General features: G+C 41.5%; 1 protein-coding gene across 2 annotated transcripts in view; it reads right to left on the bottom strand.

Annotated features, from left to right (window-relative positions):
* Positions 1–15,910, bottom strand: part of scube1 (signal peptide, CUB domain, EGF-like 1) — a 120,378-nt gene that overhangs the window by 95,341 nt on the left and 9,127 nt on the right. For both annotated transcript variants that reach the window (XM_026146357.1, XM_026146358.1), the window contains exon 3: positions 1,468–1,593. In XM_026146357.1, the coding sequence (XP_026002142.1) occupies positions 1,468–1,593 (126 nt within the window). The remainder of the gene's footprint in view (positions 1–1,467; positions 1,594–15,910) is intronic.

Raw genomic sequence — 15,910 nt, 5'->3', positions numbered from 1 at the left:
CTCTGCACTCGATATATGATCCATTGTTGATCCGCACACAGCTGTTGTCACTAACGGCGCACTCGCTTACGTCACTGTCATGAGACACTCTCGCAAAAAAATCACGGTTTTAGTAACGCAGTAACGCAGCGTTCCTACGGGAAAGTAACGGTAATCTAATTACCGTTTTTGCAATAGTAATCCCTTACTTTACTCGTTACTTTAAAAAAGTAATCAGATTACAGTCAGAGACAGCCACACAGTGAGTATAGAGTATGATCTGAGCTACCTTACAGACATATGATAGATGTGGGTGATCACAAACACTACAAAACAAACCAGGAAGTCAACTGAAGCATCAACCTTTCATCATAAGGCTGTTTTGTTCTTAGTTTCTGAAAATTGATCAACTTTCCTCTCTTTAATAAAAAAGGAGAAGAACTAAACTAATTACATTTAAAATATTTAGCAGGGAGTTATTATTAATAAAAAAAAAAGGTGTGTCATGTGTTTGGAAGTGCAGTCAATGTTAAGAATGTAGCTCAATAGACAGTGTAGTTAATAATGCCTTTGACCATGTTTGTGCATGAAATTAAATTCTAATGGCAAACCTTCAACTTTAGCTTTAACTCTGCTCTATATCAGCTGTCTGAGAGTCATTCCTGTGAGGTGAATCCACAATTCAGCAGCTAGTCTCCACTGGCAGCTGCTGCCTTAGCAATCAATCTCTCACCTAGTCTCTCTAAAAGTTTAAAGAATGAGTTACAACACTTTCAAATGCCAAACATATCCCAGCAAAGACACACGAGCATCTGGAACGACTGTTCTTATGTTTCTGACGTTACTTTGTGGTCGTCAGTCAGCAGCACAGGACCGATGAGATAAAGTGTGTTTGAGCACATCCACGCAGTCCTGCATGTTACACGGGGCAGGAGAAAAAAACACAGAAGTCTAGCTGACTGCAAGTGGATAACAGAGCACTCGGCCTAAATGGTCTGATCTGTCAGTACTAAAGCACAGCCAGATATCTGCAGGAGAACTCTTCAACCCTGAGCGCCTCCCTGCAGTACACAGAAAAGAGCATAAAACAGCACAAATCATGGAAACCCTCCAACTGATGACAGAGCGACTATGCGAGCAAGGCGTCCTGAGCCAGACAGGTTTAATAGGTACAAGGACAAAAGTGCACACACTTAAACACACATACTCGTTTTTATATCTTAGTGTGGACATCTCATTGACATAGCCAGAAATGAATGTCTAAACCTAATGTCTATGTCTAAACATGTACACACACACACAGATATATAGATTACCCATCATCACTAAATGTGCACGCAGTATGCAGACACATACAAGATACTCAAGATGTTCTCATTTTGAACAAAGCTTAGTTATTTTGCAAAACACCACAAATGTCATTGAGGTTTGTATCCTGTTATAAGAGATGCACACGAAGGGGAATAATGCATTGAAAAATTGAGTTACCCAGACAGTTGTGTCCATCGTGGGCCAGCATGAATCCATCGTAGCACATGCACCTGTAGTTGCCTGGTATGTTGATGCATTCGTGGACACAGCCCCCATTGTAGTCATTCTCACATTCGTCCATGTCTGATGAAGACCAGAGGGCAAAGGTTAGTAATCATGCCGGCCTAAATGGTGTCAAATGAATTACAGAGCTGACGTAGCAGTTGAGTCATTAAAGCCCGGTTTCAGCGGTGTAGGCAGTCGCTCTTAACTGAAGTAAATTGAGAATAAACCATTTTTTTTTCTATATACTGTAGAAGTAAACGTGAAAATGACCACTTTAATGAACTAAATATTGCTGTTTGAGGGGAAATGCAGAGGGTATTTTTATTAGCACTGTGAGTCAAGTTTCAAATTTGCTTTCCATTTGGTAGCTCTGATCAATGACTCAATGCACTCTGTGTACTTAAAATCTAATAAGCTTTGTGAGTGGGCTCTCGCTCACTGCCACACCTCTTCACACAGTCTGGATGAAACTGGAACCCTTGAAACCTGAAGGCTGAATCAAGTCTGTGCATCGGTCACAGATGCTAAATGAAGTTACAGGTAACAGTATTGTATGTAAATATGTTAAAGGTGCTATGCATAGGAATATGAAGAGATGCTTCTGAGTGCCTTTACAATTTCACCATCACTGCCCTAGAGTGGATTTCCCTGGCGTGACATATCAAGTGTTCAGCTTGAGTAAAATTGTCTCGGACAGAAACAAATGAGAGTAAAGACACCAAAACAACACACAATGACAGCAAACACACATTAGAGAGGCACTCTAATGTGTGTTGTTTGATACAGTGATTAAAACGACACACACACGTCACCATAAAAGTCTGTTCCTGCTGGTTTCTTAGGTAGCAGGAAATCCATCAACCCTGATGAGTGCCATCCTTCGAGAGTAACCCCTGAAACATCACAGTACAGCTCAGGAAGGGAGTAGTTGGTTGGGGGATGTCAGTGAGTGTTTATTCATCTGGGGATAACCACCCACCTCCATGCTGAGCCAGCAGAGGTTTTCATCGGAGCAGCTTGCAAGTGGTTGCCATGCAGAGCCACTTAAACAAACAGTCCTCCCCCTCCGTGTGAACAGCAGGAGATCTGCCGTGCAGTAGAGGAAGACTTAAGCCCAGGTCCTCCTGCTCTGTCTGTGCGACGGCTGATGCAGCACAGGTATATGTGCACTCTGATTCAGGCTGACGTCTGTGCACCTTCTCTTCCTTGAGCCAAGTAGGATGCCGCCTGGATGGGTTAGTCAAAGTCATGTGCAGCCTTTCATTCTTCTTTCCTGGCTTCCTGTGTCCCAAACTCTCTCCCTTTTTATCTCGTCTCATTTTGCTCTGCTCCACACATCTGCTGTATTATCTGCCTGTCTATCTGCCTACAGTTCATCTGACAGGTTGTATACATGAAAACAATTTAAGAGTAAATTCACTGGAAAGAACCTCATCCGTGCACCTTGCCCGATGGCCTGATGACTCAATGAAAAGAGTTTTGTGCAACTCTGAGCTAGAACTCTGTGAGCTGTGAGTTACTCCTCATCCTGTTTTCCACAGATGAGGAGTAAGAGACATACTAAACCCTTTAGTCCTTTACTTCTGTGGCTAAAACAGATCTCCAGAGACTCTTGCAACAGCCTCGCATATGAGTGCAGTCAGCAACAGCACACAGTAATAGTTGACATGCAGTGACGTGGAACCGGCAACACGACACATTACAGTAAATCAGAGAGATGCACCTAAAAACGTCCACATTTATCCTGCATTTAAAATATTTTAAATGCTGTACATGTGCATTTTCACAAGTAAAAGAAAGAAGGACAAATCGTAAAAATGAAACCCTCAGCCATTCACTTCCTTTCACAAGAGTGATGTTGTGATGTTGGCTCAAGCGACCGCTTTGAAGAGTCAGACAGACATAAACATAAAGGATCCTCATCAGAGAGGTTTTACTTAATGGTTTGAAAACAATTATGACTGCCACGATCTCCACCATGAAGCATCACAGACATGTTTACCGGAAGCCAATTATGCAGACTAACACACACAAGGGCATTTTAATTCGCTTTGTTTGATCTCTGACAAAACAAGCCCATATTGTGTGTAGGTCATGGACCGCTCCAATGTGATTGTGATTATATGAGAAGATTAATATCACTGCCTAACATTCAGTCCTGTTATAGGAAAAGGTAACCAGAGCCCTGTTTAAAAACTTTAAAGTGACCAAAGTACTTTAATTGAGCTACACGTGAGCACCAACAGATTGAGTTCATTTTAAAATGAAAGAAAATGTAACAAAAAATGGGGGAAAAAATCACTCATTTAAAGAGCATGAGCTTTGTGTATACAAGCTCCTCACGGCCATCACTGGCTCATCCTAAAAGGCATTTGCAACTAATTACGCTGAGCTTGAATGGGCGTCTGTTTGGGGAAAGGTTGTTTGGACACTTTGCTGTGCTGCCAGCTCAGATGGTGTGGTTCAACACGATGTGGCACCTCCTTTGTCGTCTGCTTTTCATCTGTCAGAGACAAAGGGGAAGGTAAGGGCTACAACTAACGTTGCATATAGGGAGAAACAGCCTCAGCGCTGCGTGTGAGTGAAAAGCTGCGGGTGACTAATTGGTGTCTGTACTGTTTCAAACAGCCGGACCGAGTCTGTATCGTGGATTATGTTAAGATGGCCATATTTGAATACACGTCTTTATGGGCTTTTAAAAGCGCAGTATGCAATATCTCATGGGCATAATGACACAAAGTAAAGTGGGAGCAGGAGCTGCAATCGTTTCTGATTCACTCTTGTTGATAATTAAGGTTGAGTTTATGTTTCCGATCTAGTTAAATAGATGCAAATAATGCAGAACATCATGCACAATGCTAGCTTACCATTATAACTTGAGTCAACTACACATGCAGATGCTGTGCTGACAGGTGTGGGGGAGCCCGGGACTCGTACCTGCTGCCAAACTGAGCTTACTAAAAGAAACACTACAAACGCTCACAAAGCAGTGTACACAAGTGGGTAAAATAAATAACAGCATCAAGCGCCGTAATAGCCAATAAAAGGATACAATAAGACATAATACTATAAACAGGTAGTTTTAAAATGCATAAATAATAAATAAATAAACATTTTCAACACTAAGCTTGTTTAAACAATTAACTTTTCAGCTATTTTTTAAAGAATCTACAGAGTCAGCAAAATGTAAAATGTTCCACAGCCTTGGTGTTGCAGACAGAAGGGATCTGTTCCCTGTACTCTTTAGTCTCGTACAGGGAACAACTAACTGAATCTGAGCCTGTGAATGAAGAAGCAGTAGCTGAGATAATCTGGAGCCTAGTGCTCTAATTAACACAAGAGACAACGATTTTATATGTGAGTCGAAGTGCAGAGAAGAATCAAATATTTAATTCAATTCAATTTAGTTTTATTTATACAGCAACAAATCACAACAACAGCCATTTCAAGGTGCTTTATATTGTAATGTAGACCCTACAATAACACACACAGAGAAAACCCAGCAATCATATGACCCCCTATGAGCAGCACTTTGGCGACAGTGGGAAGGAAAAACTCTCTTTTAACAGGAAGAAACCTCCAGCAGAACCAGGCTCAGGGAGGGGCGGGGCCATCTGCTGTGATTGGTTGGGGTGAGAGAAGGAAGACAGGATTTATATAACAAGATTTCAAATGCAGGACTTAGCAGTCTTGCAAAAAGACGCAAGAGCCCGACTGTAACTCAGGAGGAGCAATAATCTCAGTCTTGTTGGTATTTTAAAAAAAAGGGTAATTGTTGGGTTTCTTTAGTAACCTGAGTCAAGCAGTGGCCGTAGACATGAGGGTTAGAAGACATATGCAGCTGAATATCATCGGCATTAAAATGATAAGGAATGCCATTAAAAGATTGAAGAATGCTAGCTAAAGGAAGCATGTAAGAAGGAAATAAGACATCAAAGGATGCACTGAGATCAAGCAGAATGATTATAGATTATAGAACAACTCTCTGCATCAGACGCCAATGTAGGACCAAAGCTGGTGCGAGTCCCAGACAGGACAGACGGCTAATATGTCTAAGGATAAAGGTTTCATTTTAGATTTCAAGTCCATCACCTTGGCCCTGTGACAGACTGGCGACCTGCCCAGGGTGTACCCCGCCTCTCACCCTATGACAGCTGGGATAGGCTCCAGTGCCCCCCGCCCTGGAGAGGATAAGCGGAAGCGAATGGATGGATGGATGGAAGTCCATCACCTTATTTACAAACTGATTAAGAAATGTGTTAAAAGCGTCATCAGCATGTAACACAGCATGTTGAGTTGTAGAAGAAACACCTTTGATAGTATCACATAAATCCTTGGATTATTCTTATGACAATTTATGCGATTGTGGAAATAAAAGTATCTAGCCTCTTTCATGCATCATTATAAGAGTGAAGGCCGTGAGTTTGATTATTTAACCAGAGTGAGTGGGAACTGACAGCTGGATAGTTTGTAAGAAGTTAACAAGGAGCTCCACATTATCAAAAAGAAGAAAACAGTTATCGATAAAGTGGCTGCGCTAAAGACAAACTTCAGAAAAAGAGTTACAGGAAACATTAAAGGAGACTGACTTATGGTCACTGAGAACAACTTCACTTATGTTCACACGGTCAATAGTAACGCCATGAGTGAAGACAGAGTCCAAAGTATGACTGGCAACATCACTACCCCCAGATACATGCTGAGCAAAGTTCAGAGTGCATGATGCTCAGGAACTCCTCAGTACTCTCTGATGTATGTTAAAGTTCACTTTTTACTGTTTAGCCTTTTTCTTTATAATCGTATGGGGGGCATATGTCAGACGTACGTTTTAGAAAAACCAGCACAGCTATTTACAATAAAAATTCAGAACTTGACAGTCTTGACACATTTAGAGTCTCACAAAAAATGCTTTTCCATGAACATCAGTCAAAAAACAAAGAAACTGTTTTACCAAACTAACAGATATATTATATTTTTATTTTATTGTTTTGCTTAGCCACAGAAACCCATGCTAATGCCGAGGAGGCTTGGAACTCTGCAGTTATTGCAGTCAGCACTCGGCCACCTGTGACTGCACGCGGTCAGGGATGCTGGTTTAGCTCAGTGGGTGAGCAGGTGACCATATGCCGTATGGCTGGACAGCAGTAGGCCCAGGTTTGAGTCTGACCTGCAGCCCTTTGCTGCATATGTTCCCCCGTCTATCTGCACTGTCTGTATCCATAAAAGGCCAAAATAACTGTGTGTGCTGTGATTCCTAAACACTTCCTTCTGTAACGTCATTTTCTGTTTCACCAAGATGCTTAAACTGGTCTATAATATAAAATCATATATACACATTAGTGTGGTTTGAGTTAGTGCTGAACCATGCTTGTCATCGTGGTAGTGGTACAGTTCATAGAATAAACACACATACTGAGACAGTATGAAGAAATGCCAGCTAGCAGCAATGAACAATAGAAAAGTGTGCAAGTAAACAAAAGTCAAGCCACAGTCGCTTTTGTGACACTTTTTGCTCCCTGTGGGCAGCTGTGGCTCAGGTGGAAGAGCAGATTACCAGCCAATTAGAAGGTCAGTGGATCAGGCCCGGACTCCTTCGGTTGAAGCATCCTTGGGCACAGAACTCGGATTTCCCCCAATGCGTCGATTGGAATGTGAGTGTGTGTACAACTGTTAGAAAGCACTTAGGCACAGATACACACTGTATGATTGTGTGTGATTGAGTGAATGAGACTTGCAGCAGAGAGCTCTGAGTGCTCAGTTGGCACTCAAAGGTGGGATGTAAGTGCCAGTCCATTTGTCAGTTACACAACTGAATCATATGTTCAAAACAAGCTCCTTCAGTTTGCCACATTCAACAAAGAAGCATCAAAGAGACGAGCAGTCTGTGCTCATGTTTCCTGGAACAAACTATTTGAAACAATGGATGCATAACAGTCCACACAATTCAACTAATTCGTGGCAACTTTTCTGAACTTCTGCTTATTGCGTAAGCGTTAAGTGCTCATATGTTTGTTTGACAGAGAGATTAGAGGGAGGTGGGGAGCTGTGTAGAAGGAGGAGGAAGGCATTTCACTGGATCTACTTTGCCTCAAACAGTGCCACTTCCTGCCCCTGAGCTGTTGCTGACATCTGACAGCAGTGCCCCAACACTGACTCAGTGGCTGCTGCTTCCGCTCACATGCACGCATTTTCTAATTACTAGAGAAATGTTTATGCTCCACGTCTCATCAAATGAATTAGGCGCCTTTGCTGATGGACCTACACCCCCACTCCCACACTGGAATTATATTCTGAAGGGCACAGGGAGTAAATGAGAAAGGGGGAGGATGCAGCTTTCCTTTCAGGTAGGATACTGGCCTCTGAAGGTTTCTAGTGTCTGGATTCTAAGTTGAATAATTACATGCTCTGTTTACTGAATACCAATGCTATTTTATGGCAGGAATTAATAAATAGGTAAATCAGAGGTTACTTTACTTCAGAATGCATTTTTCTGATAACTTTTTATTTTTACTTCCTACATTTTAGCACAAACATGTATAAATGGACGGGTTGTTATATAGTGCTCTTCTACTCTGAGCACTTAAAGCACTTACACAACTTGCCTCTTTTGCTATCTAACACTCAGATGGATGCGTGGGAGTATATTGCCCGAGCAACTTGGGATTAGTATCATGCCCAAAGATATTTGGTATGCAGACGGGCTGCTCCAGTGTCCATACCAAACATCAGTAACCTTGTAATGCCCTGCTTTAGCTCCTGAGCTATAGCCACCCCAGTCTGTGGGTTCTCCTCCCTACATTTTCAAAACACATTCACTACTTTAGGTTTCATTGAAATTTTAATTTCACAGCACTGCACACCTTCAAATGTCCTAAATAGAGGGAACAATAGCACATTAAAGACAGTCTTATTGGTGTATCCATCACTGTGGCATACAAAGTAATAGTTGCAGTTCTACACACGTCTCTGCAGTTTCTCTCGTCCTGTGATTCCCTCAAACTCCAATCCCCACACCATCAAAATAAAAAATACAAACAGCAAGAAATTTAAAAGAAAAAAATAAAAAGAATTAACCATAAATAAGAAGGATGTAACACTCTCAACCCATAGCTGGACTGGCCATCGGGCATACCGGACATTTGCCCGGTGGGCCGATGGTGATTTTTCGTTTTTATGGGCCGATGATTTTTTTTTTTTTTTTTTTATGACAGTATAAACAATGAGACGTGGTGGATTGGCCAGATGCTGGCCGATGTGTAAAAATAACTCCGTTGTTTGGTGGTGGCATCACGGAGCTTCCACAGAGGCCAGCAGGTGGATGAGGGAAGGGGAGGCAGGAGGAGAGCCCCGAGGCGGCCGCCGGTCCGAGTGTCAGGTGAACTGAACTTCAGGTAAGAAGTTATGACCTGCAGTCTGTCTGGGTCAGATATGAACCAAGCCTCGCCTCTGTCAGTGCGCCCCAGGGTGGCTGTGGCTACAATGTAGCTGCCATCACCAGTGTGTGAATGTGTGTGTGAATGGGTGGATGACTGGACGTGTAAAGTGCTTTGGGGTCCTTAGGGACTAATAAAGCGCTATACAAATACAGACCATTTACCTTTTTTTTTTTTCAAGTTTAGGTGGAGTTTATTTTCGTTGTGCTGAGTTTTTACTGTCAGTTATAATAACTCGTACTGCGTGCTAGCTAGCATGACGGAGTTTCTACAGCTGGGTGGTGCTATGATGATGTTGAACTTTATTTTGTTCATAAGGTTAGTTAGTAGAGTTTCCAACCGTCCCCTAAAAAACTGAATCGTCTCGTATTCAGAGAAAATATTACGCGTTTCGTGTTGAGCTGAAAAGGAATACAGTTTATCCCGGACTTCTGCTACAATGAAAAAGACAAAAAGATGGATTTATTCTGTGTCTTTACACTGTCAGCTGCCTCTTCTTCTCTCATTCAATCATGAAACTGATCAATGATCAGCTGATCGGCTTTTCTCTCTCGTTTGTTTATCGCCCACTTTGCGCCAGAAAGAGGAAACCAGCGGATGTCGCGCTAAACAACAGCAGCACGTTTAAGCTTGATCAGCTGTTGTTAGAATTTATTTAATATTACTTTCTAGTATCAGCTGATGTTTGCTGGAGCCACAGCTGTAAAGCTGCTGGTCATGATGTCGGTTTGGATATGTGGTGAGAGGGAAACATGAAGATGAAACCAGGAGATGTCCTTACTGAATCATCAGAGCTGAACAGGTGATGGAGAAACAGGTTTACCTTTTAGGTGACATGAATGAGTTGAAGGGAAGTTATGAACTGTTTCTGAGAGACAAATAACACCAGGATCCTTTTTTTAGGTAGCTGACAGCTGGTAACTGTGCAGGGGCGGATCTAGCAAAGTGTTGCCAGGGGGCCAGGTAGGGCATTAACAGGGAGAGGGGGGCACAAAGAAATACTTTTCTTTCTTATTCTCATTTAAAATATCTTGCTTTTAAAAAATAATTGTCTGAATCTTACAACCAAAGTTTTTATCTGATGTAAAATGTATAGAAATCATACATATACCAACAAGACAGTGTACATCACTGTCACCACAGCGTCTGTTTTCATTCAAAGGCTTTATGGCTTTTCCTGTAATACCAGGGGGGCCGGTCTCTAGTCAAAATGCCCGGGGCGATTTTTTGTCCCAGTCCAGCCCTGTCTCAACCACAAAAAGAGTAAATGAATTAAATGTGTACTATTAAACATTAGGTCTCTCTCCTCTCAGTTCTTTTTAGTAAATACTTTAAAAATTAAACCGCACATTCAGTTACTGTGCCCTACAGAAACTTGGCTACAGCAGGATAAATATGTTAGTTTAAATGAAACAACACCGCCGAGTCATACAGTCAGAATCCTTGAAACCCAGGCCAAGGAGGAGGAGTGGCAGCAATCTTTCACTCCAGCCCATTAATCAGCTAAAGACCCTGGAAAAGATCTAACTCGTTGAAAGCCTGGCTCGCTGTCATGTGGACCCTAACCAGAAAGGTCACAAACAAGTTTTAGTTCTTATCTAGCATCCTCCTGGCCTTAATCAGAATTTCTGTCTGATTTCTCAGACTTTTTAACTTAGTGCTGAGCAGAGATGGGCAGTAACGTTACTTGTAACGCGTTACTGTAATCTGATTACTTTTTTTAAAGTAACGAGTAAAGTAAGGGATTACTATTGCAAAAACGGTAATTAGATTACCGTTACTTTCCCGTAGGAACACTGCGTTACTGCGTTACTAAAACCGTGATTCTTTTGCAAGAGTGTCTCATGACAGTGATGTAAGCGAGTGCGCCGTTAGTGACAACAGCTGTGTGCAGATCAACAATGGATCATATATCGAGTGCGGAGAGAGTATCAGCTGCAGCGTTTAAAGCGTGGAAGTACTAACCTTACTTTGAGTTTGATTCCATAAAAAGTGACAAAAACATTAGTGTCCGTTGTGCGTGGGAAGAAAACTTCTTTTTACAGCGAAAAAAAACCCTAAACTTCCAACAAGCACCGAGTAGCTACGACGTAATGGGAAACTCACAGAGAAACTCACGGATTCTTCCACTGACCGCTGCACACCTGCACCAGGGTAAACCTCCGCCTACCGCAGTCCTGCTTTACCGGTGAAAATAGAGCAACAGCACCGCTGAGTCTTTGACTTTATTTATTTTCTGCTGTGTTTCACTTGCATCTATTTGAAAGACTGAGTGTAAACACAAAAAATATTTTATTTTATGAGCTGGAATGTGTAGAAAATAGGTTTAAATGTTAAACTAATTTATTCAAGTCAGAGAATGTTGCATATAATTTAATGTTTGCTTGATGCATAAAGTTAAAAGATTAAAACTAATAAAACAAGTTTTAAAAAGAGACTTTTCCATTTGATTACATTTTGTATGATGGATTATGTAGAAAAAGTAGAATTGGGCTGAAAGATCTATCGCTTTATCACCTATTCAGGGTGTAAATCGTGTTTTTAAAAAGTAACTAAGTAACTAAGTAACTAAGTAATTAATTACTTTTGAAAATAAGTAATCAGTAAAGTAACGGGATTACTTTTTTGAGGAAGTAATCAGTAATTAGTTACTGGTTACTTTTTTCAAGTAACTTGACCAACACTGGTGCTGAGTTCAGATAAAAGAACAGTTGAAAAGCTTTCAGTTTATCAGAAATGCTGCAGAAGAGCACTACCTTAACAGGAGTGACCATATAAGCTTCTTTTAACTGACTCTGTGTTGAATTAAGAATTTCATTTTAAATTATTTTATTTTCATACAAAATCAGGTCCCATCAGGGTACTTCACTTTCAGACTGCAGGCTCTGTTGTGGTTCCTGGACTTTCCAACAGTAGGATGGTAGACAAAGCTCTCTCCTGTCAGGCCAATCTTTTTTTAGGTTTAGGACCAGAAAAATACATAAATAAAGAAGCTCTCACTACCACTGCTTACAGAATAGTAACCCATAAGTTTACCTGTGCTTTTATTGTAACTGTACATTCTTCAGCCATCATATTAAAACCACCTGGATTATGTATACCACACTTCTGTAGGTACTTTGTGTTACTTACATAAGTGCTGTGTGAGCCCAGCTTGTTCCTCTAAAATAGCTCGGATTCATCAGAAGACAGGCGTTTCTCCTGGTGTCGGAATTTTCCACATCTTCTAATACGGCAAACAAATGTCAATAACAGCTGGCCACAACCAGACCAACAAAACAACTTTAAGGGAATTTACCACCAGGCCCAAAACAAACAGTACAGTTAGCAACAAGCCTGTGAAGACAGTCATTAGTGGAAGCCAAACAGACCCACAACCTCGGTCACACAAGCCTAGTGCCTGACAACCTCTGATGGCTAGAGAAAAATGTATAATGTGGTGTCTGGCTGTCGCCTGGGGAAATCAGCAAATCAGCAACGAGAGTGCTGCCCCCAAAAACCTCATGTGATTGTTTTGGTCACTCACAGACTGCTGCAGTCACTTCTCTACAAACACAATTTACTCTCCAAGTTGTAGTGAATCTTCACAACCTCACACAACACGCGAGAGCATTTTCATCTTCAAAGTAAACATTTGTCTTCCAAGTACAAGTTGTGTAACACAAAACACACATTTCAAAGGCACAACTTTTCCTTTAAAGTCACAGAGTCACCGTTAGCGTCACACAGTTCCATTGTTTGTTTGCAAGTAGCTGGCAGATAAGTCAGCGTGATATATGCAAACTTATGGTTCGTGTCACGTGTTTTATCACAGCTTGCTTATTGTAAGTCTGAAGCTTCTTTTAGACTTCTACTTCCCAGGTGAGGACCAAAAACAAAGAGGCATGAATGTATTACAACAGTATAGCGAGCAATCATGTAGTAAACTGCGACATCCCAAACAGTTACCAGTTACCATATCATATGGAGGCTGTATTTAGTGGACATCTGATTGACAACTGCTCTAAAACCAACTAAAGTCTTTACCGCTACATACTGATTTAGGTTTTCATCCCCCAAAATGAATGCGAGCTTATCCATGAGTCTGGGTGACAGAGAAAACGAAACATAAAGTTTGTACTTTGTTTGGAAACCATAACATGTCACAGTCTATCGCTCAGGCTGAGACTGTGGTTGGATACAGAGCCACAAAGCAGCTGTGTGGTTGCCAAGTCAAGACCGCTTATGTCATCGGGGCTTTGTCTTTCAACTCTGTATAGAGTGAGATGGACTGAAGGCTAAGGCCGGTAACAGTCTGTGTGGCATTTCTTTCCTCCTTCTGCACTTTTTCTGAGTGGCATTACTAATTGCCAAGAAGCAGGCTGTAGATGTTGCCTTAAGGCCTCGTTATCTATATATAAAACTGGAGCCTTGGTGAATCTGACCTGCTCCACTCAGAGTGTGCAAGGAAGTGTCAGAAAGACAGACAAGCGAGAGCGGGAGGTGCAGCAACACACTCAGCGATGGGTGGGATGGATTTCTGTGAGTGTGTGAGCTGAGTTATATCATCTATGTGTGTCTGTAGGTAGCCAGTGAGGAGAGGCTGACTGATGACGGAGGTGCAGACACCAGGCAGACAATGGCCTAGTATCTCTCTGCCATTTCGTCTTCATGCCCTCCCACCTGCTCTGTCTCCCTCATCATCCATTCCTCCCATGAGATGCACTTTTTCTCTCTTTCTCTGGGTGTTCGTCGAGCTTCTCCTCGTGTCATTTTGGGATTTATTTCTTAGAGCAGAAGAATGTGGTTAGAATTAGGCTTAACCTAAAGGTACGTGACAGGGTGGTGTAGGTTTTGAAACAGGCAACGATGCAAGGCAGCTGTCACTTACTCCAATAGTCAAATGTGCACATTGTTTACCAAGATCTCAATATGCGCTGTTGTTACGTGTACAACAGAAACCTCCTGGCAACTGGGAAAAACCAGTTACCCTGTAAGTGACAAGTGTCGGGTAACCACAGGGTGGCTTTGCAGACAACCCACAGCTCTGCAGCAGCCAGGTCACTCACTCCCTGGATCATCACATGCTGAAATGGAGCTAACCTTTCCATAAAAGATGAAGGAATGGTGCATGATATAAAACAAAGAAATAACAGGCATCTTTGTCATTTTAGGAGGGTTCTTTTGAATTGGAATACCTTCACTAATCTTGTGGAGTTTCTCTTCCCTGAACTATGAAATCCAAGTTTCTTTTATTCCCAGTGCTCCTGCTTTTAAGCACCGGGAATGTTTTCAGTTTCAGCTTGGGAAACCTGTGCACAATACTACTACATTTTGCGGCTCTGGCCCCGTTCTGCATATGCACACACTCACACAAGCACATGTGCAGTTACGCAGGCTCGAGCAGCTCGCCCCACATACTCTTCATTTTACAGCATAGGGATAAAAGTTCACATTTTTCCATAACAAGCTAACTGTATCAGCTAATGGAAGCATCTACAGACAGGGCAACGCTCATAATCACTATATCAAACTTCCGTGGCGAGCGTTGTCGGCACACTCGTTTTAGACAATCACTCTAGTGGGGGCACAGTACTGATGGGAGGAGAATTCAAGTTAGGAGATAATAAGAGAGCATCCGTGTGTGTAGGATTTGAACCTTGTGAAGATAAATATGGCCTGGAAATGCTCATTTCTAGTGCAACATGTCGCGAAGGTAGACTGAGCACACAGATCATCTCCCGTGGTCACCAGAGCTCGAGTCCCAGCCATGACAAAAGCACAAGAGAGTGAGAGGTTTCTAATGGAGCTGCACAGGCCAACTCCCTCTGGAACCTCGAAATTGCGTTGTAGTTATGTCATCATCAACATAATCTATGGCTTTGTTGTTTCTTTACATGTATTGACACTGATTTTCAATATTTAGCTGAACTTTTGACCATACAAACTCTTTCAACCTTGAATATGAGCCAGACCTTCAAGATTTTGCAATTGTTTTGGTGTGAAAAAACCAAATCAGTCTACATTGTTGATTTCTTTGGACACTTGTTTATTGCTTGACAAACTTTCTCAAAACTAAAGAATTTTCCAGTAAAATATCTGCAGGTGTTTTTTTATCAAGAAACATCAAAGTTCTCAAGAACTTTGGACGTGAGGTCAAGCTCGATGTGTTCGCAGCACAGATGTCAGATCCTCATCCAGGTGTTTTGATGGTAGAGAAAGCACAAAAAAGGTTCTCTACCATCTAATGCAAATGTGACATGTTGCTTCTTACTTATGTCCAGAAAAGTAAAGCTGATAGTTCACTTTAAAAGACGATGCCATGCGGAGCCACACTGTCAGGAGAGACATACCAAGCAAATGCTCGGAGAACTCCGCGGCCCCTTACATTGATCCACAACTGTCATGAAGTTTATAGACACGAAGGACAAACATGCTGGGCTACCACATGCTGCCAGAAAAGCTTCAGCGTACCTTGGCATTTGTTCTCCAAGCATCTTGAACTCTGCTACAGGAACAAAACACAATTCTTTCACTACGATCTCACGCCATCGTTTGGTGTTCAGAGTGCATCAGTGTAAAATCTCCCCTGTAAGATCCAACCCATCAAAAAATATCCAGAACATTCTGATGTTTATTAACCCTTACCACAAGATCCACAAACATTTTTTTGCTATATCATGTTGTGTATGACATATTTATTATATTTTTAATATATATTTATTATATATTTTTATATCACATTTGATACTTTGGGCATTTTTGGCAACTTTTCTTAACAACGTTAATTTTAGGCAAAAAAGTTTTGTCCATAACATTTTGAAATTATGGCAAGTATTGATCATGTTGCTGAGATAGAGGTCTATCATATATGATACAAAGGGCATTATATATTATATATATAAACTACTGTAAAGCCAGTAGCATATGATTCACACTCATTCAGCTAAAGGAGAATGATTCCTTCCAATGGGGCAAGAAAA

This window comes from Astatotilapia calliptera, chromosome 17 (genome assembly GCF_900246225.1).
Source record: "Astatotilapia calliptera chromosome 17, fAstCal1.2, whole genome shotgun sequence".
NCBI classification, from domain to species: domain Eukaryota; kingdom Metazoa; phylum Chordata; class Actinopteri; order Cichliformes; family Cichlidae; genus Astatotilapia; species Astatotilapia calliptera.
This window is presented reverse-complemented; position numbering and strand designations above follow the sequence as displayed.